Source organism: Chelonia mydas, chromosome 20 (assembly GCF_015237465.2).
Source record: "Chelonia mydas isolate rCheMyd1 chromosome 20, rCheMyd1.pri.v2, whole genome shotgun sequence".
Classification (NCBI taxonomy): domain Eukaryota; kingdom Metazoa; phylum Chordata; order Testudines; family Cheloniidae; genus Chelonia; species Chelonia mydas.
The window spans coordinates 16,539,094-16,566,129 of NC_051260.2; the positions used below are offsets into that span (position 1 = coordinate 16,539,094).

General features: G+C 40.7%; 1 protein-coding gene and 1 long non-coding RNA gene across 3 annotated transcripts; one reads left to right on the forward strand and one right to left on the reverse strand.

Annotated features, from left to right (window-relative positions):
* Window positions 1-326: 326 nt before the first annotated feature.
* LOC122463372 lies at window positions 327-9,795 on the forward strand. Its single transcript, XR_006286650.1, has 2 exons — window positions 327-4,580; window positions 7,783-9,795. It is a non-coding gene; the product is annotated as an uncharacterized LOC122463372 (long non-coding RNA).
* LOC119564786 lies at window positions 7,816-27,027 on the reverse strand. 2 transcript variants are annotated; one of them, XM_043532523.1, is made up of 7 exons: window positions 26,840-27,027; window positions 24,734-24,779; window positions 20,658-20,868; window positions 19,589-19,673; window positions 18,816-18,920; window positions 15,632-17,596; window positions 7,816-9,710 (listed from the first exon to the last, which is right to left on the reverse strand). In XM_043532523.1, exons 2-7 carry the CDS (start codon window positions 24,759-24,761, stop codon window positions 9,426-9,428), a joined length of 2,679 nt encoding a protein of 892 aa, XP_043388458.1. In that variant the 5' UTR covers window positions 24,762-24,779; window positions 26,840-27,027; the 3' UTR covers window positions 7,816-9,425. The 2 variants fall into 2 exon arrangements, with proteins under 2 accessions (XP_043388458.1, XP_037743615.2); XM_037887687.2 differs by lacking the exon at window positions 18,816-18,920.
* Window positions 27,028-27,036: the final 9 nt, after the last annotated feature.

Sequence of the window (27,036 nt, forward strand, 5' to 3'; positions counted from 1 at the left end):
TGATGTGTGGACATACCAAAAAGAAGCAGTGAGAAGGGTAGCTTGAATGGAATGTAAGGAGTGGGGAGGAATACAGGATGAGATGAAGGCAGAAATATATGTGGAACTGAGCAGTCCAGGTGAGGAGAAGCAAGTAAGAGATATGGAAGCTACATGTGTATTTAAGGAGTCAGGAGACATGGTCAGAGCAGAATGAACGAAGAATGACAATGGCAGCTGTATTTGGGATTGGACTGGGGATAGGAAGTAGGGGAAATAACAGAAGGAGGGCAAAGCTGCTGTTGTGTGCCAAGACTCAAAATGTCCAGCAATGCATGTGGCCTAAACTACAACGATGCAAAGGTTTCAGTGAACATTCAACGCTGTCGGTGAGTTTTCTTAGTAAGGCTAAACCATCGACCGTTGAGTGTACCCTGCGGCCTGAGTAGCAGCAGCTGAATTGAATGGTTTGGGTTTAAAATCAGGTCTCCCACAAGGTCCTCACTCAAACAGCTTAGTACATTCTAAAATACAATTACTTTGTCTTGGTTAGAAGGTGTTAATTATCATTGAGTTAGCTAACAATCTAATATCAGACCTTTAACGCATAGGACTTCTCTATAAAGGGAAAATGAGTAGACTAGCTATTGCAGAATAGCTCAGGACTCCTTATTCAAAATCCCCTTCCCTAATCATAAATCCACAATGCCTTTCCCAAAGGGTAAAGTATGTCTGCTCCTGAAGACAGTTCCTGTTCTAAACTGCACAGTTGCAACCACTTATGTGGGTATCACAGCTCAGCTAGTGTGAGGCATTCAGAACGCACATTCGTGGGCTAAAGTCAAACAGAGTTGACTGTTCCTCTTGCTCATATGTCTGCCACCAAGACGTTGTCTAGACAAGGGACTTGTCTACATAGGGAAATTGACCAGAATAGCTATTGTGAAATAAGGTATTCTGCAATTATTATTGCAGAGTAGCTCCCTGTATGGACACTTTGTTCCAGAATAAAAGTAATTTTATGCTAGAATAATTAGTGTTCTTCCAAAGAAGAATAAATTATTCTGGAATAAAATCAGTGAGTAGTGTCTCAGTTTCTGGAATAAAATCAGTGAGTAGTGTCTCAGTTTCCCTATCTATAAAACAGGAATTCCTATATAGGTTTAATTAATGTTTTTAAAGTTCTTTGAGATCTTCCTGCTATATAAGCATGAATATGTTATATATGCTTAATCTCAGTGCCCCAACTCCGTTCCTATGGTGCTTGCAGACAGATTCTTACAAGCCCAAAAAGTCACAATCAACATTCATTGCTGTCGGTGGGTTGTGTTGTTGAAGGAAAAACTCACTGATCAATGAATGCAACTGTGATTGGAATGGACACATCACATGGGAATGACCTTGTCTTCTGACCTTTTGCTGACAAAGGGATGGGACATCACTTCATTTGGAATGCTTAGGACCTTTCAGGAAATGATAATCTAAATACCATATAGGCATGCAAGACAAAGGCTGGAGAATTTCAAAGTCCTTGTGAAGTAAATAATACTTTTAAAAAACAAAAAATAGTGGACTGATTTTCATAGGTGCTTGCATCTGCCATTAACTTCAATCATCATAAAATTTAAATATAAAAGATGTATTAGGGCTTTATCCTCAGCTAGTCTATATCTCAATTAGTGTATGCCTGTTCTCTGCAGTCTATTGTCAAGTGCTCTGTGTAGTTTTAAAAGACTTGAGCAACAGGGCTTAGATAAGCACTCAGAAACTACAGTGATGAGCATGGTAAAACAGGATAGATAGATAATTCCTCTTTTCTTGGGGAGATTATTCCACTAATTTTACCATTAGGACTTGTATTTTCAGATACTCATCTTAAATTTCCTTTTATTATTTATGTCACAACTCCTCGGGCTATCCTAAATAATCCTTTTTTCTCCTTGGTGTTTCAGATACTTGTAGACAGCATTGTAAGTCTTGCAAAGATCTTCATTTATAAGTATGAACTGAAACACATTAAAACAGTGAGACTGAGGTGGCAGATGTTTTGTGAAGCGTTGGCTGAGAAGTTAATATTATTCTTAAGATTTTGGATGACAATCCTAGCAGAATTGGCTGCAGTTTTGTCAATCCTGTTGGTCAGACTATAAATTTGAAACCAAAAATGGCGAATTACAATTTAATGGCAGGGAACATGTCTAGTGGTTAGAGCAGCAAACTCAGATCTGTCTGCAGTCAGGATTTCACCCTATGTGCCTGTTATTTAGTTATTTTGCAAAGGGGACCTGAGCATACGAAAAGTATTTCAGTTGTTCCGTGAAAAGCAATTTTTATAGTCAGGTCTCCTGCAGCTTGAAAATCAATTCTAATGAGATGGAAATCTGCTGTGGTTCCCTCATTGTTGCAGTGGATAGATTTCAAAGGATGAATTCCAGTACCTAGATGTTTGGGTATGAAAAGCCAAGAGAACGCTTCCTAAGTAGAAGGGAATATGAACATTATGGGCCCAATAACACATGTCCTTACTCAGCAAAACTCCTGTTGTTTGAGTAAGGACTGCAAGATTAGGCCCTGTAAAATTTGACAATGGGAATGCAAGTTTACAAAGACTGTCCAAAATAGTTAGGCCCAAAATTCAAAGTCTTGCTAAAATGGAGTGGGGGAGGGGGGGGGCAAACCTGGCATAAATTGGTTTAGCTCCTATAGCTGACTATGACAGTTTACACCAGCTGAGGACAGGGCCGAGAGTTGTTGTTTTTTTAAATCTAAGATCAATAGAAATATTTACATTAATTACCAAAACATCAAATCATAACAGATTTTTGTTCAGAGGTACAAAAGTTCGGCAGCCTGGGAGGCAATTTTTAATTGGATCTTGAAATAAATAGAGAGGAAGGGAAGTTGATTTATTATTATTTGTATTATTATAGAATCTAAGAGCCCTAGTTATTGAACAGGACCTCATTGTGGTAGGTGTTGTACAAACACAGAACCAAAAGACGGTCCCTGCCCCAAGGAGTTTGCAATCCAAGTATGAGACAAGAGACAGATTAAGGGCTCGTCTATACTTAAGACGCTGCAGCACTGCCGCTGTAGCGCTTCCGTGAAGATACAACCTACACCAACAGGAGGGGTTCTCCTGTCAGCATAGGTACTCTGCCTCCCCAAGAGGTGGTAGCTAGGTCAACAGGAGAATTTTCCCATCGACTGAGCATGTCTATACTGGGGGTTAGGTCAGTTTAATTGCCTTGCTTAGGAGTGAGGATTTTTTACATCACTGAGTGATGTAAGTGCCTAATTTCCTAGTGTAGACCAGGCCACAGACAGGGGAGTACAAGTGAAGAATGGACAATATTGGTCAGCCTTTGTTCAAAGATGCAGTTGGTGGTGTAGCTGATCCACTTTTTGTATATATGAAGGTGTCCAGTGCTAAGGAGTCTAGAGAGCTGGGAATGGGAAAGGCCTTAAAGAAGGGAGTTGCAAAAGTCAAGGTGATAATAGTAGAAGAAGAACTTGATGAGAAATTCAGCAGAAATGGAGTTTAAGCCGCAGCGTTTACAATCAAACGTCTAGCCCGTGTCCTATTTGCCACTAAAAAATCTTTGAAATTTCAGCATTGTTACAAAGCTATATAATTCTTAATACTTGGTCTAAAAGTCACAGATTTTTGTGACTTTAAACCCCAGGTTTTCTGACCAGGTAATGTTTTTTTGTTTTTTTTCCCAAAATGTAAAAACTGTATTATTGTAAGAATAGCTTACTTTTCATTTCAATATTTTTTTAAAAAACAAGCATCTAAACATGTGACAAGGTAATGTTGCAGGACAGTTGTCTTTTAGAACTTTTCTTTGAGATAACCCTTTAAAATGAAAAAGGATGAAGACAAAAAAGCAACCAGACTCATTGGCTCCAGGCTGACTGATGGGGGAGGGGACTGACTATATTTGTCAGGTAGGATTCCAAAGATGTGATTGGCTCCTTTGGAGAGACCTCTGATGGCCCTTTTATAAAGTAAAAGCACATTTTGCTATTTACTCCCCAAACACATTCGGGGAGGGACTGAGAGCCATCTTGAGAGTTACAAGATGCAGGATATTCAGATGTTTGACATGTGGAAGGACTATCTGGGGCTGGCAAAAGTGGTGGAAGAGATACAAAAACAGCAGAATAAATGGGACAACTTGCAGGTGACTGCTGTCTCCGAAGATGAGGTAGACAGTCCCACATTCAGAACAGACCTTTCCCCAGTGACTCTGACAAGAAATTCTCTCTGTGTTTTTTGCAAGCACAATGGAGAGTCAAGGAATATTTATATGGCGCACAATTTAAAAGACAAGAAGGGACGGGTGGAATGTCCAATCCTGCGTAATTACATCTGCCCCCAGTGTGGGGCCACACAGGATAAAGCTCACACCAAACGATTCTGTCCCCTGACCCAGAAGGGATACACCTCAGTGTACAACTGCTCCTCCAGGAATTCAGTGGGAAAGCAGGTGAGCCGGTCTCCCAGTGCCCCTTCTGAAAGGAACAAGGACGATATGTCATCCCTGCCAAATGACTTTTAAAATGGAAAGGCTTCAGCTCCTGGACTCCATGCTCAGGTAACGTTTTATTTCCCATATTTTTTGCTGAGAATCTAGCTATGCCACTTAAATTTGAAAGTAGTCCTGCTGCTGAACTCTCATAAGTAAAAAATGTTTAATGTCAATAACCTCAGCATTATCAACCCCATGAATATATGTGGGAAGTTCATGACTCAGGCATGCATTCCAGTGATAACAGCTCCCTGTCTGAAATTTCCAGAAGAAAGAGAGGATTGCACTGTGAATAACACACAGGACTGAGAGAGAAAGTAGACTGCAAATTTTATTCCTAGCTTTAGCCCACTTATGGCTCTGTCTACACAACAGATTTTAATGGCATTGTAGCCAAATCAAGGATCAACTGTCCTGTAATTACAGGTTTCAGAGTAGCAGCCGTGTTAGTCTGTATTCGCAAAAAGAAAAGGAGGACTTGTGGCACCTTAGAGACTAACAAATTTATTTGAGCATAAGCTTTCGGGAACTACAGCTCACATTGTCTCCCTGACTTGGGTTACAGTTGCAGTGTAGACAGGATCTAACTTGCTCTGGGATCTTGTTGGGATAACCACTTCACCCCTCTGCCTCAATTCACACATCAATAAAACTGGGATAAGTCAACAACTTCACAGAGCGTTGTCAGGCTAATTTTGCTACCACAAATGGATAATCATTGGGTTTTTGTCCTCTCTACCTAGGAGGAGGGGATGTTTTGGGACATTGTTACAATATCATGGACATGTGTTAGTACCCACATATCCACAAATTAAACATTTAGGACCAGATTTGGCATTCAGTTCCACCAATGTAAATCCAGAGTAACTTTAGTTGACTTTTTCTTCTCTACTGCAAAATAAAACACTCGTTAGTTAATCTGTCTCATTGCTGAGCCCTGAGCTTCTCTGTGAATTTTCTGGGGAAAAGTTTTCCATGTGTTTAATGTAATAATACTTTACACTTCTATTGCTCTTTTCATCTGAGGAATCTTCACAATTCCCTTCTGAAATGGATAAATATTATCTCCATTTTAAAGATGGGGAATCTCAGGCACACAGAGATAAAGTGAACTGTTCAAGTTTATCCAGTGAATCAGTAGCAGAAGAGAGAATAGGATAGAGTCACCTACTTTCTTCCTGCTTTAACTACTAAACCACACTCGTCCCCATAGCTGGGAATATCACTCAGGAATCCTGATGCCTTGTCTCCAGGTTTAACCACTGCGAGAAAATAAACCTAGAATTCATAGAGCCACACATTTTATGACAAGGGAAAATGCTTTTAATACTAGTGAGAAAGGGTAGGCTTTGATTTTTTTTCAGTTACTGTAACTTTAAAGAAATGGCCACAGGATGGTAGTATTGACTAAGAGAGGGCTGCTATAATTTATAATGACTGAAACCAGAACTACACAGTTGCACCAATTTAAATACTGAAGGCATGATTTTAAATTAAACTGATTTAGTTAAACTGGGGCAACACTGTGTGTGGCTACTCCTATATCGGTTTAAACTTGGCTTATAGAAGTTTAGTTTGCACCTGTGAGGGCTTGTCCACATGCAAAACTGTAGATACAGCTATGTCAACAGGGGCTTCCCTCGAAGGTCATGTAACTAACTAACTTTGGGTAGGTGGTGCTCCTATGATGTGGCTATGCTAGTATAGTCTCTGTAGTGTAGACACAGCCTTATGTTGGTTTAAACAAGGTTTGTTTTGGTTTATCTTAAGTCAGTTAGGACAGGTTTAAGCTGAATCCCAATAAGGTATTCTTAAACCAAAATAAAGCGGTTTCCGTCAGGTTAAATCGGTTCAAGTCTGCATTAGCTGGTGCAAGCTAAATCAGTATTAAGTATGTCTAAATCATTATGAGTGTTCTCATAGGGGTTTACATAGTATTAACATAAATTTTTTTTTTTAACTGACTAAAAGTGATTCAACTTGTAAGTGTCACAAACCTTGACTCTGAGAATTATTTTGCTCCAGGTCACTGGTATTTATGATAAATTTTTCAATTGTAGAACTCAAAGCGACTTTTTTTTTATAAAGCAGCCATGAAAGGATTATAACTCCCAAACAGAGGACCAAATCCGGAAATCCTTACTCAAACTTTTACTATGGCAGAATTCTGGGTTTTGCCTAAGTAAAAACTGAATAAGGCCTTATATACACGAGGAAGTTGCAACTGTTTAAAAAGTGGTTTTTCATTAGGTTTAGGAATTGGTTTAATTCAAAACAAGCTGATAGTCTATAGGATAGTTTGGGTTAAGAAATAAGTATCAGGTAGATTTTGGGCCTAAACTAGGCTTAGTGAGAGGAAAACTGAAGATGCTAGTGTGAGAAAGTTAGAGATAAGCTGGAGACAGAGTGTTGTTATGTGAAAGTAAGAGTTAGCAGGATGGGACCCAGGGTTATGTTACCATTACGTTTTGGTTATAACTGATTTAAGCAAGGTTTTTAATGAATGTTTTATTAAAATATTACCTATATTGATAGAATGGGAAGGACATTGGTGCAAATGTTAATTTAAATAATAGGTAATGTAAAGAGCCAATAAGAAGGTGGTGGAAATATAATTATGGTAAATGGCAGTTTAATGCTAATTAATATTTATAATTGAGTATAAAAGGAGAAGTTTTGCTAAATTGCAAAGGAGCTTCAATTAACATCAGAAGGGTATCATTAGGTTCCAGGATTATAAGGCCCTTCTTCACTCTGTTGTCAGTGGAGCTGATCACCCATTGATACACAATCGCATCCTTGAGGTGAAGTATAACTGTAATATTGTGTAAATAGTAATTGAATTCTGCTTGCTTATCATTTTCCTTTTAAATAGAGTTTGGTTGTATCATTCCAAGTGTCTCCTTGTGTCCTGTACTAAATAAATTTTCTGTAACCAACGTAGAGGCTTGAACCCGAAAACTGAGTTTGGTTTTATTGCATCCTCATTTTTAACTACTTAATATTAAGTTTAACAACTTAATATTAATTGGAAACATTTCAACATAAAGGTTACGAAAGGTTCCATACCCTTAAACCAAAATCAGAGTATCCATACAGGGGTTTGCACTAGGTTAACTAAACCAGTTTAAAATAAAAACTTTTGTTCAACTGATGCAACTTTCTCATGTAGATAAGTCCTAAATTGGTCAGGATTTAGCCCAATAATTACATGTTGTGCTCTGAGGAAAAAAGGGGTGTAGAATTACATTTGCTTAATTTTTTTCAGGTCCCAAAGAATGAGGCATCTTTTTCCCCTCACCTTCCCAAATCTGCCTCAGGTGATGTCCCTCCTCTGGCATTTCAGGCATCTGCTGCTCCAGCTGCATCAACAGTAGAGGAGGATGGCATGGAGGAAGCCAAAGAGATATCATGAGTAATGCAGGCAATGTGGGGAGAGAGGTCTGGGAGCCGGATTCCATCTGGCTCTTGGAGTGAAGTGGCAAATAAGGGGAGAGAGTATGGAGGTGAATTCTCCCAGCATCATTAACTTGCCTACCATTCTACAGGACCACTTTACCTTTCTATTCAAGACAGATACCTGCTTTGGCTTCCATTGGATGTTCCAGTTCATGGAGGGGTAAGACTTACACCTGGGAAGCTGATGGCAGATGCCTCAGTCTTTGTGCAATTATGTCATTCAGTTGAAGGGAATGAGAAAGAATATCAACAAAATAGTCCTGGCCTGAAGACTCCGACAGAGCACTCTGGCCATTTGTGAAAGCTCACACAGCAATCCAATAGCTCTTAGAAGCTAGGTGTTCCCATATTTGAGTTGAGGGGGCATTAGGTAACAAGGTTAATAATTTACCAGCTAATGTTAAGTGGGTGAGTGTTTAAGAAACGATTGTTTTTCCCTCACAGAGTCTCAAGTCTTCCTGCCTTTATTTTCTTTGAAAATTGTTTTATATGTTATACATATATATTTTATTTGCCAGTTATTTCTGAACGTTATTTTATTTGCCAGTTTTTGGTCGTCATTCTATTGAAAATGTTATGTTGTTTCACTAGTAAAAAAATGTATTATATAATTCTGTCTTTTTTTTTTTAAACCGATGGTGCATGATATTATAGGGATAATGAAGTACTGAAATGTTTGAAGACTCATCCATGGATTATGAAGATTGTGTTCAACTAGTATTGTTTTTTTTATTGCACACAGAATGAAAAGAGGAAAGAAAATAAATAGTATCAACATTCAGGTTTGCCATCCCTTATAGATTTAAAACAGCTGGTAAACAGTTTCACTTTTAATTCAAGGACCAAAGTTTTGCATAATTTATACCAGAAAAATACAGCACAAATCCAGGCTGTTGCAGGGTCATAGGACTGAAAAGAGCACCTCAGTTCTGGTTTCCCCTGAAAACATGAAGAAAGCCTGCTCTGCAAGGGCTCCATAGCAGAAGTGATGGAGGCCTGGCCTAGATAAGGATGAAAGGTATGTTGAAAAATCTAGGACCTTAAACACATGCTAAACTGATTGAGATGAAGTCTTAAGTGGGGAGACTAGGGTTTACCTTGAACAGTTTAGCATGTATATGCTGCCTTGTCTACCCTAGGCTTCTCAAACATGGTAGCTAGAATGGCTCAACATTTCACCTTTAAATTCTAATCTGGACAAGGTTGGAAGGGAAAGATCAAGGGTTTACAACAAGAATTTGAGCATACAACTGTTTTTTTTTAACTCTGTATATGTGCCCTTTGGGGAGGCAGGAGATGGGTGGATATTATTCCTGTAATGCAATCAGCCAGTAGCCAGCAAGAATTTGGCTCTAAGACACTGGGCCTTATTCTCATTTATGCTACAGCCTCATTACTCCATTCTGGCAGTGAAAAAGAGACTTAACATGGCTAGAGTGGTGTCAAGGGGCCTTAGTGTAAATAAGAATAAGGTTCAAAATGCCAAATGTAGGAGAGTAAAAGCAACACCAGAACAGAACAAAACCTCTGGCCATTTAAACCGTTAAACCAAACAATGCTATTATTTGGTTCTGATTTGATGCACAGTCCTAGATCTCCTTCCATTTTTTTACTGCGTACAGAATATTTGTCGCTCCCTTCAGGGCATGAGCAATAAACCTTCCCGACTGTCTGCTTTTTCTGTACTTCAGCCTCTTTAAAGACTCCAGATCCCTGTGGGTGTTCATTATCAGTCGACTAGAAAGAATGAAAACAAGATGTGTTTCACATTAGCAACAAACTTCTCCACACAGCTGCAGGAATCAGATTCCAAATATCTTTTTAAAAAAACCCACTCTTATAAAGATCACAAATTTGTCCTTCATTAATCTGAACACTCTATAATTCACATACTGGTTTTCTTTCCCTTGCAGATCACCTTTAATTGAAAGAACAGGTTTGTTGTGTCTTTCACAAAGAGAGATTTTCTCCAAAATATTAAATAGGTACAAATAAGCAAAAAATCTTAACAAAGCATTAGGCCCCATTCAGCATAAACATGTGCTTACCTTTAAACATGTGAATAAGGAAGGGATTGCTCATTTGATTAAAGATGAATAGGGGCCTAAAAGTAAAAACTCTTCAGATTTTATGGTTTGTTTACTTGCACTTATTTAATTCAAATTCCTGAATAGGGAGCTTAAATAAATGAAATCCCTTCCCCTCTCAGGCCTTGTCTTCACTGTGATAAAAGGAGTGGGGGGGTTTAAATCATGAAGGCAGGAAAAGTATTTTAACATGTTATCTGCTAGCGGCTGACCGTGGACAGTCTACACTAAAAAACTAACTAGTAGAGATTAGGATTTACTTTGATCAGCTAACCCACGTTAAAAAGAAAGAGATCTTGGAGTTATTGTGGATAGTTCCCTGAAAACATCCACTCAATGTGCAGCGGCAGTAAAAAAAGCTAATAGAATATTGGCAATAATTAGGAAAGGCATATATAATCAGACAGAAAATATCTTATTGTCTCTATATAAATCCATGGTATCCCACATCTTGAATACTGGATGCAGATCTGGTTGCCCCATCTCAAAAAAGATGCACTGGAATTGGAAAAGGTACAGAAAAGGGCAAGAAAAACTATTTAGGGGAATGGAACAACTTTCATGAGGAGAGGTTAAGACTGGGATTTTTGAGCTTGGAACAGAGATGACTAAGGGGGATATGATAGAGATCTACAAAATCATGACTGGTGTGGAGAAAGTAAATAAGCAAGTGTTATTTACTCCTCTTAACACAAGAACTAGCAGTCACCCAATTAAATTAAAAGGCAGCAGGTTTAAAACAAACAAAAGGAAGTATTTCTTCACACAATGCACAATCAACCTGTGGAACTCTTTGCAAGAGGATGTTGTGAAGGCCAAGACTATAACAGGGTTCAAAAAAGAACTAGATAAGTTCATGGAGGATAGGTCCATCAATGGCTATCAGCCAGGATGGGCAGGGATGCAAAACCATGCTCTGAAGAGTCCTAGCCTCTGTTTGTCAGAAGCTGGGAATGGGTGACAGGGGATGGATCACTTGATGATTATCTGTTCTGTTCATTCCCTCTGAAATACCTGGTATTGGCCATCGTCTGAAGACAGGCTACTGGGCTTGATGGACCACTGGCCTGACCCAGTATGGTCATTCTTATGTAATTACAATTTGCTGTATGTACACTAGGATTTTGGAAAAAGTATCTTTTTTTCCTATTAAAGACAATGCCATAAACTTTGACCCTTCAATCCCTGTGTGGTTTGCAGCAGAGTGTGTAGTAAGGCTGTTACACTCCAGCACAAGTGTGAATGGAGGTTTGTAGCATAAGTAATCTTAAACAAAGTCTTTCACAGTAAGCAGTAGTTTCAACCTGCTGGTACACAGGAGTGATATGTTTCAGAGTAGCAGCGATGTTAGTCTGTATTTGCAAAAAGAAAAGGAGTACTTGTGGCACCTTAGAGACTAACAAATGTATCTGAGCATAAGCTTTCGTGAGCTACAGCTCACTTCATCGGATGCATTCAGAACACAGTACACTGCCACAAGTACTCCTTTTCTTTTTAGGAGTGATATGGTAGCCTCACAATAGCTCTGTCATTAGTGCAGGAGTCCCTCTCCTGTGCTCCCTGCTCTACTAATCACTTTTTAACCTTGCCCTTATGCCCATGTAACCGTGCACATGCCTTGTGCAGGTTCAATCTCTTACAGGGCATACAAAGACCTGGACATTTGACACTAAAACAAACCAAATCTCTGAAGCTGTCTGTATTATAAAGCGCAATGAACCAATCCTCCTATCCTTCAGTCAATAATCAAGAGAATCACATGCTGTGAAGAGTTCTACATGCACCATCCCTGATACAGAAATTATGTTCTTACTTGAGATTAGAGAGCTCAATAATCAGACCACAAACAACATCTGTTGCATCTTCCTCTTTGGTGGGCTCACAACCCCCCTCCATCATCTCAACCCTGATGAAAAAAGGAAGGAGAGAAGAACTAAAATAGCCCTAATCACCAACACATCAGTACGCACTCAGCTAAAACATTAGGCCTGATTCTCATTTATACTAAGGCCCCTATACAGTATATGGCTAACTGCAACTTACTCCCTCTTTAAGGCTTCTGTACACTGCCAAAGAGGTAAAAGGGCTTTAGTGTAAACAAAAATCAGGCTCATTATATATTGAGGCTACCTGTACACTTAAACTGCTGCAGCTGTGCTGTTGTAGCACTTCAGTGTAGACACTCACTATAGTGATGGGAGGGGTTCTCCCATCACTGTAGTTAATCCTTGAGAGGCAGCAGCTAGGTTGACGGAAGAATTCTTCCATCAGCCTAGTACTGTCTACACTTGGGATTAGGTTGGCTTAACTACATCACTCAGGAATGTGGATTTTCACACCTCTGAGCAACGTAGCTGGGTTGACGTAACTTTTCTACTATATATATAGTATATATATATATATATATATATATATCTAGTTTCCATTTTTTCAAGCTCTTCAGATTTTTTTTTACTTATGTTCTTGTTTTCAGAAAAATCAGAATGAGGTTCTAGGAAGAAAACTGTATTACAGGGATCGGCAACCTTTGGCATGTGGCCCGCCAGGGTAAACCCCCTGGTGGGCTGGGCCGGTTTGTTTACCTGCCAAGTCCGCAGGTTCGGCCGATCGCGGCTCCCACTGGCCACAGTTCGCTGTCCCAGGCCAATAGGGGCTGTGGGAAGTGGCAGCCAGCACATCCCTCAGGCCACACCGCTTTCTGCAGCCCCCATTGGCCTGGAGTGGCAAACCGCAGCCAGTGGGAGCCACGATCGGCTGAATCTGCAGACGCGGCAGGTAAACAAACCGGCCCGGCCCGCTAGGGGGCCTACCCTGGCAGGTCGCATGCCAAAGGTTGCCGATTCCTGCTGTATTACCTATACAATGAAAAATTCCCTATATTTGGTATTTGACCAGAAACTAGTATCTCACATTGTTACACATCACTCATCTGAAAGGATTCCATCATGCCTTGCAAACTATAGTAATGACTTTGTCCACCCATTCCAGAAGAGTATGGAACAAAGCAGTTAGAAGCCCTCAGCAACATTATGCAATAGTTTAGGGCAGGAAGTAAATATTAGATCCATTTAAAACTGCAAGGGAAGTTTTAGGTAGGCAAAATGTAATTGCCCAATTCCAGATTGTCCCCAACTCTAATCCATGTGTAGAGCACACCTCTGCATGCGAATCCACTATGCCATCTCACACCTCCTCCCCCGCATAAGGAGGCTAGTACCCACATATTTATACATGGATACTTATCATATAGAGTGGCAATGACAGAGCGTCTGTATAGCTCTAAAATCAGGACTACAGCCAGCTCACACTTTCCATTCTTTCCATGACAGATTGAAATACAATTGAATCTTGTTATCCCTTCTTACCAGACATGTTCCTAGTACCAAAGAAGTCGATTGAAATAACAGTTATTCTATTTCCAGTAGTCAGGATTAATATGTACAGTCCTGGACTGGTGAAATGCAATATTGCTTAGTCCAGAGCATGAATCTATGAATGGAAGGAACATATTGAAAATACGGTTTCACGTTGCTCAGTAGGAAGTCTCCCTACCTGGGTTGCAGCTTGTTTGGGTAAGATATATTAATGATTGGGACTGGTATGTTTGGACCACGCCGTTCTCTTTCAGGATACAGATCACTTTCAGGGATGGAAGGACTGCAATTACTATCCACAGAAAATGGCTGAGAGGGAGGAAGTTAATTCAAAAATAGAGAAATGCTCTGTATAAAGATTTAATCTGACACACCAAGAGAAGTTGCTTAATGCACCACTGGGAAGTGCTCAGATATTACGGGATGAGTGTGGTATAAAAACCTATATAGAATAGAATAGTATAGAATAGAACTCCAATGTGTAGTCATCCCTCTCTCATGTTCCATGCCAAATTAAAACCAGGAAAGAGGAAATCCTATTGTTATTTTGCACAAAGTTTGCACATCCTGGTATAATAATAACAATAATTAATAAATTAGTTATTAAGCAATCAATGATGAGTACAGGCAGAACTCTCATGCAGGTATATTCTTTAATGAGTTGCCCAAACTGTGCTACACTAAAAGCCTCATTGGCAACTTTTAGGGAGCCCAAAGGCTGTATTTAGGCCCCAATCCTAAAGAGCTCAAGCTGTGCAACCAAAAATGGAGGCACACAAAAGTAATGGTCACTTTTGAAGATTTTGCCTATTTATCAGTTTTATTCTCACCCTGCAGCTTTTGGCATTTAGTGGGAATGTGGCCAAAAGCTACATTTTAAGACTGTAGGCTGCATTTGGCCAGCAGGATGCATTTTGGATAGCTCTACCCTAAGGTAGCATGTTTTAAACAAATGCCACCAAGGCTAAAAAAGTGTGTGGGGGTTGATTCTGTTCTTAAAAGAAGTATTTTAAATAAATGCCCTTATCAGAAATGCCTTACCCAATGGGTCTATATTTAAGCCCCAATTCAGTAGAACACTTAAGCATGTAAGGAGTCCCATTTAACTTTAAACATGTCACAGCTCTAGTCAAGCTCTCTCTTCTGCACACTCACCTGGCTGTAGTGTTTGGGTCCCACCATGTTGGACTCGTGCTTTTAAGCTTCCTAAGTCTGAGCAGAGTCCAGGCACTGCCTCTGGCTTTGGGTTTCTAGGCACTTTCTCAGGTGTAGATCCTCTATTCTGAGAGCTGAGACCAATGGTATAACTGCCCAGGCTCTGTGACTAGCTCCCCAGACTCCTCAATACACACAACCTTCCCAGAGCTACAGCCTTGTGGGCACCCTCATTTTGAGGGACACGCGATAGTTGAAGCATATATTGGACAGACTTTGCAAAGATTTCTAACACAATTTAAACAGCACAAGAGATATACGATATAATAATAAAACATTGCCTCAGTTTTCTCAGCACTCTTGAGTGTTCTTTGGGATATGGTCAGAGTCCTCTAGGTGTCCCCCTCCTGCACATGGCTTTGCCTCTAAATCATATAATCTCTCTCCTGCAGCTAGCTTCCTTCTTCCTCAGCGGGTCCTTCAGTCATAAAGGACTCCTATGAAAGCATGAGCCTTTGTTCTTCTCTCCTACCCAAGCTTCCTTTCTGGCTTTATGAGTTTTTATCTCCTAGTATTAACACCTGGTTTCTTTGTTTTCTCGTTTTGGGGAAATTCCACTGTTCAAACCCCTTGTCCCCTTCACTGCAGACAAACTTGGTCAACCCCATTTCCCTGGGCATTCAGTTACACGGCATTTTCATAAAATCAACCAGAATTTGTTAGTTATCAGCAGATACTCCAAATTGTCACAAAACACAGGAACGGTCCCTCTGACTTCCAATGGGATTATTCACATGCTCAAAATTATGCACATGCTTACGTGTTTTGCTGAATTGGGGCCTGAGGTAGGCCTAATAAAATCTCATAATGTACACTATAAACTGATCATAAAAGAGGCCAGAAAATTTGCATCTATATATAAAATTCCACATTTGGCCAGGTGCATTTTGAATGTAGTTTTCCTTTGTATGCTAGGTGGGCCCAATTCAGTTCAAAATGGGTATGTATGCTCAACATTATTGTAACTTGACAATCAACTTACCTGCTGCAGTGGAAATTCAATTCTGTTATCTTCAAGGACACTCTGTAACTGGTTGTCAGGCAACAATTCTAGATCCAGAGAAAGTGCATCTTCCCAAGGTGAGCAGGTTTGGTCCACGGGGGAAGGAACCCTCAGCGCACCACTAGGCAAACCTGTATCTGCTGCAGAAAGAGATTTCCAGCCACCTGAATTAGCATCAGTTTCTCTTTTATGATTGAGTATCACCTTTTCTCTTTCCAGTTGCTCAAGAACATCTATAGGGGAAAGACAATTTTCCATGGGAACAGGGTCCATCTTATTTTTCTCACAAATGACCATTTCTTCATTGTTTTTTACGTTCAACGGGAGGCCAAATGAAAGAGGAGAAGATTTTATTCCTGCCTCTGGAACAATCTCTGTATTTGACTGTTTCACTTCTAATAAATTAGGTCTTGCGTCACAGATACTAACTGGTGACTGTTTCCTGTCAGGCCTCACCTTCTCATTTCCATTTTCTTTCCACCACTCCAAAGTGATGTAATCTTCTTGATTGTTCTCACATATAAAGCTATTATCAATCAAGAGGGTTGAAGCATTTAGGTCAGATTCTTCTTTGGTGCCTACAGATGTCTCACTCTTCTTTTCTGCCTCTTCTTTGCCTGTATCACTCTCTCCAGTGTAAAAAGCTGGTTGCAGTGAGGTGTTGCTGCACTCTGAGTGACCACGCCCTTCAGTTTGTAGGCAGAATAGACTGATTGGTTCAATAGCTTGTATGCTTTTTGATTCAGTAACCTCTACATCCATCTTCAGATCAACAATCATGGATTGAGTACTACTAAGAAAATCCTTCCCAAAAATATCTCTGTCTTTGTCACTGCTGATTTTCTCCGAGACTCTGCCACTGTTGTGAGGGCTGCTTTGCTCTGCAACTTTACCACTTTGCAGGCTCTTTTGCTCCAAGACTCTGCCACTGCTCTGTGGGCTGCTTTTCTCTGTGACTTTGCAATTGCCTTTTTGCTCTACTACAACTTCAGCACTTATGCATGGACTACTTTGCTGTGTGGCTTTGACACTGCTTTTTGAGCTGCTTCGATCTGCAATTTTACCAGCGCTGCACAGGTTGCTGTGTTCTGCAATTTTGCCACTGCTGTGAAGGCTGTTTTGTTCTGCAGCTTTGCCATCTTTGAATGGACTGTTCTGCTCTGCTCCTTTGTCACTGCCACTTTGCTCTTCTCCTCTGCCCCTTGTGCATGAGTTGTTCTTTTCTTTATCTGTGGTGATGTTTAAATCTACTAAAAATTGAGGTTTAATTAGGTTGCTCTCCATTTTGCTTTTGATGCTTGTATCCATCAGATCTATGACTTCCCCATGAACATTTTTAGTCTCTTTTTCTTCTTTAACAAAGTTGTCTAATTTTATGGCAATTTCATCCTCCTCTGTATGTTTCTTTTGGTCCACATTCTCAAGGCAACTATTCAGAAGGTCTTCATTTTGATTGCCTTTACCTCTGTCAGAAATTCTGTGTTCTCTTAGTATACTACAGCTCACATCCTTTTCAATGGGGCATTCAAGTGACCCTAGAGATAGGTTCCTGTTTTCATGACTGCCTGCATCCTTATGATATAAAGTATCTAGAAATAAGGGAACAAGTTCCACGAAGGTGTTTTTGTCACAGTTGTCTTCTTGTAAATTAAATGCTATCCCTGTTCCTTGGTGAGAATCACCTACCACAGCAGCCTCATTGCTTATGTTTTTAATCTTGTGCTGGTTTTGAGTTTTAACATCCAGCCCTTCACTAGTACATTTCTGACAGTGAGAAATTACCGTATCTCCAGCTTCTTGCACTTTGGTCCCCATCAACTGAAATGATTCTGGTGGGAACTTTGCTTCCTGCATATCTGCTTCTGAGGACTCACATGCCGGATTGCTGTCTGTGCACTGGAGATTAGACTTTAATATTTCCTGAAGTCTGTGCATCATTAGTGTCTTGAAGGAAAATAACAGAGCAACGTCAGTATTTTCCAGTCTATAGATCTCTACTCCAATCCATACAAACAATTACCAGGCAATTTATAGGAGCTGTGCACTGAATTCAGAGGATATTTACAAAGGTGAAAATTATATGTAAGTATGTGATAAAGTTAATAATAATCAGTTGTTCCCAAAGGTGTCTGAAAGTCCATTAGCAGACAATGAAAAGTAGTGGGGGCTAATCCTCAGATGGTGTAAACTGGCATAGTTCCATTGAGTTTAATATACACTGACCCAGGATCTGCATGAGGCTTTGTCCTCTCTCTCTCAGAACAGTTTTCTGAGGCCTGATGAATCTCCCAAGGACCCCTGCCAACAGCAGACTGTGCCGCAGTTCACAGAATTCAGAAAGATTTTTAAATACACCCACTGAACAGCTTTCCCTTTTTTAGTCCTCCTGGATTTATTACTCCCATTTGCATGGAAATATATAGTAGTTGTTCCACTCTGCTGAGCCAACTTACACCATGGAATAATTTCTCAAGGGATTTAGTGGAAACCCTGTCGTTGAGTCATTTAAAACCGAACAAGACAAAGCACTAGAAAAGAGATTGCATAGCAATCTTACAGGCCTAGTTAAGAGGAAATAGACTAGAGTAGATGGACCTAACAGGTTTTTTTTCCCATTCTTCATATTTATGGTTCTACAATAAGCAGAGCCAAGATTTATTATATCTTGTTGGCTGGTCAATTACTGTATATTACTGACATCAGGAAACATTTTCAAAAGTGCCTAAGTAACTTAAAAGCCTAAGTCTCATTTTCAAGAGTAACTTTGACACTTAGAAGCCTCTAAGTCTCATTGAAAGGGACTTCAACCCTAAGTGCCTTTTGAAGAAGGGACTTCGGCTCCTAAGTCACTTAGATGCTTTTGAAAATTTCGTGCATAATGTTTTCATTCTCTTCATATCTGGGCAAAACTTTTGGAAGAACCAAAGGGGTTCATTCCTGGGCACTGTTCCATTGAACTGTGTTGCATGGAATATGTTCATCTTTAATTACTAATATGAAATAAAATGTACTTTAAATTTTAGAGTCAGAAGGAATTATTTTGCTAAATGTTCTCCAACATATAACAACAAGAGGTGCCTGTAAATTGTAGGTGCTCTTGTATATAACTGCACATGCATTGGTAGGGCTGCCTAACATGTTAATTGATGATCCAGTGCTGTACCTGTTCTGTTTGAAACCCTGCTGCTTCTCCATCATTTCTCTCAGGTGTTTCAGTCAAACCTTTCTTTGGTTTTGCAAAGACTGGCACAAACTTCCCTGCTGAATTCTACAACCAAGTTCAATAATGATGAGTGTAAAGGGTGGTTATTACCAAATGTACTAAGTAATACAGCACTCTGAGCAACCCTGACCGGAGCTCCCTCAGATCAGACACTTTCACTATTGATTAGAAAGATAACAAGGGAATGAATTTATCTGGTTTTATAATCCTGTCTAGTTAAATAATGCAAACCAACCCATTTCAATCTACCAAATAACATGTCAAGCCTGAATCTAAACTCACATAGACTACTTGCCTGAACATAGAAAACAGAGCTGAATAATTTAAAGAATGCATTTCACATAATTTCACACATTTTAACATTTCTTTTATTTTACAGTAGAACAGAGGATTGCATTAGTTGCACATTATTAATATGTATTTAGGTCTTGTGATGAATGTGTGGTCCATAGGCAGCATCTCTACTAGGTCAATCTTCTTCTAATGTATGTCGCTTTGGTAAAGCTGCTGCCAACAAACCATGAGCATCCAAGTTTGAGGTGTAGGAGATAACAATATGTACACCCAACAAATCCAGCTACATAGTGGAATCAAATCCAGCTGTGCCATGGAGGGAATTCACTAACAGACGAATGTCTAGACAGCACCTAGCAGACCACAGCACAATTTATTGCTAATATTAGTTTTGCATCACACCATTAGAACAGACTTACTTGTGATAAAGGAAGAGAAATAAACTCCTTTGCCTGACTTAACTGTTTCAGCTCAGAGGGAGTCTTTCTTTCTTCATCATTTGAGCTGGTTAGAAAAAGAGAGCACAACAGCATGCACATTTAGAAACTGTAAATTAACAAATTAATAAATTCCCTAGGGAGAGGCTAGAGCACAGATTCTGGGCCCCTGCATTCTATTTCCAGCTCTACCAATGCCTTGCCATGTTATCTTGGAGCAAATCATAAAAATTCTGTGCCTGTTCTTCCTTCTGTAAAAAGGGGATAACAATATGGATCCATTTCACAGGAATTCTGTGAGACTATCTGTAAAACACTCTGAGACCCTCAACTGAAAGACACTACTGAAGCACAAAGTATTATTATTAATATATACCAGTAAAACTGAAGCAAACATATACAGTATAAATCAGGGGTTCTCAAACTGGGGATCTGGACCCCTCATGGGGTTGCGAGGTTATTACATGGGGGGTCGCGAGCTGTCAGCCTCCACCCCAAACCCTGCTTTGCCTCCAGTATTTATAATGGTGTTAAATATATTAAAAAAGTGTTTTTAATGTATAAGGGGGGTCACACTCAGAGACTTGCTATGTGAAAGGGGTCACCAATACAAAAGTCTGAGAACCCCTGGTATAAATACAGGGCCTGATTTTCAGAGGTGCTGAGCCAGCACAACTCTCTAACTTCATTTGGAGTTATACATGCTTAATAACTCTGAAAATTAGGTCCATGGGGACAAATCTTGCAGTTCTTGACTTATTAGATTTGCCTGAGTAAAGAACTGCAGAATTTGGCCCTCAGGCTTCAAGTAAACGTTCTCCTATAAAGAAATCGTATGTGAAAGAAATTCTGTGCAAGTGATCAAAGACAGTGAAAATTAAACGTGCAGGGAGTCAGAAAAAGGAAGTCTTCCTTCATATTCCTCCCGCTCACCCAACTCTACAGTGAGAACTTTCCCCCCCGCCTTTGTTACTCCAAATCACTGTCTTCTGTCATCCAAGAAACTCATGTCTGATGATTCCAGTGCTTCATGGGGAACAAATTCAATTACCTTGTTTGCAAGTTTACTGCCAAAGCTTCAGTGTTTTCCTGGCTGTTCTCTTCCCATTCCTGCTTTGTTCCTGCTGTAGTTGGTTTTGATTTTCTTTTGAAATCACTGGATTGAGGTTGTATTGCTATTTCAAAATTATTCTCTGCTGTCAGCTGGGAGTTCTCCCTAAGGCTTCTTTTTGCTTTGGAAACATTGAGTTCATTGTTTCCTTCTTTTAAGGGAAAAAATCATTAAAAAGTCAAATTGATAAATGTTCTATGCAACAGGAATAATTACACTACATCTCTCATCTAGAACAGAAAAAGAGTGCAATTTTATACAGTTACATTGTAGCTTGAGAGCTGTGGCAATTACTCCACAGGCCCTATCAATGGAAACTTATTAAGCTCAAAGTATCATTATATATTTGACCAAGTGGTCATTAGTGAAGGTTTTGCATTAATTTTTGTGGCTACATAAAAATGTCAAACTAACAGTAAATTTCTAATGCAATCTGTGACACAACATAAAATGCTACAGATGATTTTGGATCTGATAGTCAGTTTTGCTAAGGACCCTTTGCAGCACTCTTGCAGTGTTAAGGTGCCTTAAAGTGGGTGTAAAGCAGCATTTTTACACTGCCAGAGGGGTTTAAATTGGCTTTAGTGTAACTAAGGATCACGCCCTTTAACTGTATCCAGCAATCCTCTTAATTATGTGGCACAGGGATTTAGCAACATTGAGGTAAGCTACATTAGATATTTGCTAGCTGCCAGAACCTATTTTTTATATATATTGTAATAATTCATTGAGCATCCGAGGAACTTCACAGAAATTACTATCCTGCACATCATGGTGATCAGGAGCTTAATTACAATATCAAAGATGAATTTTATATCCTCCTGCTACAGAAACACACATCTCTACCATCTGAGCTAAAGGAGGATCTTCTTTAGTTGTTAGCAATATAGGACCTATGATACACAGTAGAGGACTTCTGATCCCAGTTGAGGGCAGTGGTGCCTTAGCCAGTTCAGTACAGTATTTACATCAGTTTAAATAAAGATCCTGGGACTTTTATTTTTCTCAGTAAATGAATAAAACATATGGGTTGGATAAATTCATGACCAATAAAACCTAAATTTGTCCATGTTTGTCTTCATCCTGAGGTTGCAAGCAGATTAGCCATGAGTGATATTTTAAGAGGCTACAGGCTGTATTTGTCCCACTTGCTGCACTTTGGACACCTCCTGATTTGGCAGCCTGGAAAACAAATGCTAAGAAAGGAATCCTGAAACCCCCTCTGCATCTTGGAAGAAAGCCTCATGTATGTTGCCAGTGTTAAAAGTTAATTATGCAGTGGTCAAATTCCAGGTCTCCTTTCTAAAGTAAACCTGTAAGCACTGCTAGCTGAGAGAGGCTGAACAGGAATTCTCTAGTGATCCTCCACCTACCAGAAAGCTGCATAACACAAACTACATAATAATTATGCCACAATGTATAATTTGACAAAACTCAATCTCTGAGTAGATTAGACAGGTTCTACTCAGGGGAGGGAGCTGAGACTGAACTAGTTCAGCAGTAAGAACTAAAAATTATCACCCATACGGTTAAACTTAGTTTGGTCATGTCATTCCTTGGACCCAATTCTTCTTTTACACAATGGTGTAAATCAGGAGCAATTCTGTTGAAGTCAATGCAGTTACAACTGTGTAAATAGGTTTGGCAGAATTTGATTATTATTTTTTCATAATTTTGATAGATAATACCAATGTTTAATTTTTAAGCATTTTTATTCATTTAAATTTTCACCATTGCGCAAAGTTACAGGTTTCAAGTATTTTTTTCTATTTTTATTGATTTAAATGTTCACAGTTGCAGGAAATTATGAGGTGGTCAGACAATTATTTGATGACAATAGACACAGATTTAAAATTAAAACTTTATAACTGTTAAAACACAAATGATCAACATCACCTATCAAAATATACAAAGTAAATATCCATAAATAAAATACTTATAAATTCTCAAGCAGCACTTTTCATACTTTGCCTTTCTGTAAATTTTGATTATTACTGACGGAAATATTTTTTCATCAGTTTGTGTATCCTGGGACCAACTCAGCTACAACACTGCAAATTACGATGAAATAGACATTTACTGACATTTATTGAAAAAATCTAATCCTTCCGAGCCTAAGTGTAAATGAGAGCAGAATCAGGCCCTTTGCCTTTAGGTCCTTACTGTAATGCATTGGCAGGAAGCTTGCTCTTGCATGCATGCACTGCCATCTGATCTTTGAATAGAGAGTTCAAGTGCTGCTAGCCCTCTAGGAGTACCAGTTTCCCATACTCTCCACCAAAGTTAAAAGAACCTAAGCAGATCTGATTGATTCTAGAGTGTTTTTAAAATGGACTGTCATGCTGTGCTGGATTTTTAAAGATGCAGCATTTATTGATTCTTCAAGTGTGTTTCAGTTAGACGGGGGTAAAAAGATGAGGATTCTTTCCAAAGAACAGCAGACTGTGCTCCCCACATCAACTCTAGTCCTTTATTACCAACTGCCTAAGAGGCACCAGGCCAGACTCCCTTCTGATATCCTATGGAGTAAGAACAAATGCAATCAAGAGAGACAGCAGGAACACACAATGCAAATGGTGAATTCTTGTGTACCCAAACAAGAAGAAATGCACTTGCTACATGATAAACAGCCAGGGTCTCTAAGTGCAGACTACTGAGAAACTTCATGAAATATTTATTAAAACAAAACAACTTGAGAGTAGAGCTTTACCTCTTCTGTCACTGAGATACAAAGTGTGACCTCGCATGTACAGTGCATGTGAGGTCATGCTGTGCAGAGGATGCCATTGTTATTGTTTGAGCCCAGGCACCTCTTTCTTTACAAATTAAGCACTGCCTGAGAGGAAGTGTTATAAAGGAACTGGAGGAGCCAACTGGGTGCTATTCCCTGCTTTGTCAATGGCTCGTTGTGTGGCTATGGGGAAATTACTGCACGTCAGTGCTTCCATATCCTCATCTGCAAAACAGGGATAATAATAGATATCTACCACACAAAGGGGTTGTAAATGTAATTAATATCCGTAAAATACTTTGAGATCTTCAGATGAAAGTTGCTATAGAAGTGCAAAGTATTGTACAGCAGGATGAAAGGAGGAGAAACGGTGGTGACATAGGTGCTGACTCCGTGGGTGCTCCAGGGCTAGAACACCCACGGAAGAAAATTAGTGGGTGCTTAGCAGCCACTGCCCCCCAACCCCCGTTCACCAGCGGCTCTGCCGATCAACTCCTCCCTCTCCCTCTCAGCACCTCCTGCCCGCCACAATCAGCTGTTCCACAGCATGCAGGAGGCACTGGGGGGGTGCAAGGGGGGCTTGCTCTGGGGAGGGGGCGGAACTGGGTGGGAAGAGGCAGGGCAGGGGTGGAGCAGAGGCGGGATGGGGATGGGGACTTGGGAGAAGGGGTGGGGGTGGGGCCTGGGGTGGAGCAGGGGCAGAAAGAGGCAGGGCAGGTATGGGCGTTTGGGGGAAGGGGTGGCATGGGGGTGGGGCAGAGCGGGGGTGCTAAGCACCCCCGGGGCTTGGAGGAAGCCAGTGCCTGCGGATGGTGGTACTCTTCTAAGCTCCACCACAAAGTAAGATCTGCCCATGTGAGGTGCCAAAATGAGAAAGCAGTGGCTCACAATAGATTGTGCAGTTGTTTAAAATATGAGTGTGTGTACTCCCTGAAACTCCTTGAAACCAGATCTCTCTCACTAGTGTAGCAACCTGCATTGAGATGGAGAAACACATTTTGCAGGGCGGAAAGGTTTGGAGGAGACACCAGGCAAGAACCAGTCTGCCTGTGCATGGTTTGAATGCTAGAGTAGACAACATCTCTGTAAAAAATTATCTTAATAAAGAACCAATTCAGTTTTAGAAACATGAAGCCCTCTTATTATTCTCCAGCACCAGGTACATGAAACTAGTGGGCTTCAATACACCCCTGGACTCTGCTAGGTTGGGGGGAAAGAAATAAGTGGTGGCATCTCACACCCACTTGTAGCACCAAACTGGGCCCTGGTATTTTATTATTATTACCTGGTAGTTTTTTCTTCCTTTTATTCATCTTGACGGCTTGGTAAATCTAGATGGGGGAAAACACAAGAGTGCTCAAGATACACGAGTCTCAGTGTATGTTATTTCAAACAAGGCAAAACACATTAAATATAAATGTTGAAATTTTACTATGGATTTTTGAAATTATTAGTACATATTTCCAGGAGATATTTTTTCCATCCATAGCATTTGAGTGGATATGCCAGACGAAGGTATTTGCAGTGCTATTGTAGCCGTCTCGAAGAAGAGCTCGGTGTCACTCAAAAGCTTGTCTCTTTCACCAGCAGAAGTTGGTCCAAAAAAAGACATTACCTCCCCCACCTTGTCTTCTCATGCAAGACAAAGGGAAATTATGCAGATTATTCAGGTACAGGGATACAGATTTTTGCCCACATGTTGTTACACCTATCATCAAAGTATCTAGACACGTTACAAAGTTGACACTGAAATATTCAAGATCTCAATTAGAGAGGCCAAGCACCATGCACCCCTACTGCCTGCAGTTTTACCAGTGAGCTGGGAAATCAGGATTTAACCAGCTCAGAAGGCTTGGGCAATGAGTTACTTCTTTTTGCAGCTCTTTCTATTCTAAGAGTGGGTAGCTTCCTGGTAAATCACTTTTCTGCAGGAAAAAAGAACAGGAGGACTTGTGGCACCTTAGAGACTAACCAATTTATTTGAGCATAAGCTTTCACGAGCTACAGCTCACTTCATCGGACACATTCAGTGGAAAATACAGTGGGGAGATTTATATACATAGAGAACATGAACCAATGGGTGTTACCATACACACTGTAACCAGAGTGATTACTTAAGTTGAGCTATTACCAGCAGGAGAGCGGGGTCGGGGTGGGGTGGGGGACCTTTTGTAGTGATCATCAAGGTGGGCCATTTCCAGCAGTTGACAAGAACATGTGAGCAACAGTGCTGTGTGTAGGGGGGGAATAAACAAGGAGAAATAGTTTTACTTTGTGTAATGACCCATCCACTCCCAGTCTTTATTCAAGCCTAAATTAATTGTATCCAGTCTGCAAATTAATTCCAATTCAGCAGTCTCTCTTTTTGCGAATACAGACTAACACGGCTGCTACTCTGAAACCTGTTTTCTGCAGGGAGTGATCTCCAGTGGTATGGGCCTGCTATTGAGAAAACTGTGCCATTCCGATGCGATGTAGTGATGTCCCTGTGAATGGCATATCTCCTCATCACCACATGGCATCTTGGTATGCCGACATTGTGCCAGCACTAGAGCTGGTTGAAGTTTTTTTTGGTCAGAACAGTTTTCCATTGGAAAACGCTATTTCAACTAAACCAAATTTTGTATTATTTTGGCTAACTTGTGTTTTGAAAAAAAAAAACAAAACTGGAAAAAGTTTTTAAAATGCGGAAACATGCTTTGACATTTTCAGAAGAGAAAGTTTCGATTTTTAGTTTCGAAGCAGCTTTCGGTTTTGAAAATTTACAGTAAAAACCTCTTTAAAATAGTCAAAGATCAAACTGAAACATTTCATATGTATCAAAAGCAAGCGTTTTCAATGGACCTAAAAGAGTAATTGTATTTAGACTTTTGTTTTGATAGGTTTCAGAGTGGCCGCCTGCATTAGTCTGCATCCGCAGAAAGAACAGGAGGACTTGTGGCACCTTAGAGACTAACACATTTATTTGAGCAGACGCTTTCGGGAGCCGATGCGTCCGATGAAGTGCGCCTTTTCTTCTTGTTTTGGAAGGTTCGCCTTTCGTCTCAAGTCAGGCCCCGTTTCCTCAGATCGTCTAAGTTTGTCACGGGGACAGAACACCCGTTCCCCGGCCGGGGCCCGCCAGCCAGCGCGTCGTTTGCTCGCTGTGACACGGTGGCATCCTGGCGTCACTCCGCTGCACCAGCGGCTCCTGACGGTATGGCCGGAGGTGGCCCATCTCCACCGGATGAGCCGGCCCCTTGGCACCACCGCATCCTGCCAACGCACGGTTACCCGTTGCTTGGCTGCGGCGGGTGCTACTGCGGGCAGCCCAGCCACAGCCCTGCAGCCCGTCTGTTGAGGCCGGGGGGTGGTGGTGGGCCTCCTCCTCCCCCCCAAGCGCGATAGTCACCTCAGGAGAGAAGGGGGGGTATGCGCTCCCCTCAGCGCCACTAGCGTTTTCCCGCCCTTTCGGAGTCTCTCTCACGCCCCTGCCCCGCCCTTCGCCTCAGGGCTCGCGCCGGCGTCGCCTCAGGGCGCCGTCGCCGCCAGAGGCTCGCGCTCGCCTTTCCCGCCCTTTCCCCGGCCTGCCCTAGCTTGGCCCCGCCC

What these genes read in the sequence shown, in the direction of transcription:
- LOC119564786 (XM_043532523.1), bottom strand. Translation starts at nt 24,761, where the DNA reads ATGAATAAAAGGAAGAAAAAACTACCAG. An exon ending in GCAGTAAACTTGCAAACAAG is followed by an intron (nt 19,674 to 20,657) that starts GTAATTGAATTT and finishes TTTTCTAACCAG; the next exon opens with CTCAAATGATGAAGAAAGAA. An exon ending in TTTCTCTTCCTTTATCACAA is followed by an intron (nt 18,921 to 19,588) that starts GTAAGTCTGTTC and finishes ACTTGGTTGTAG; the next exon opens with AATTCAGCAGGGAAGTTTGT.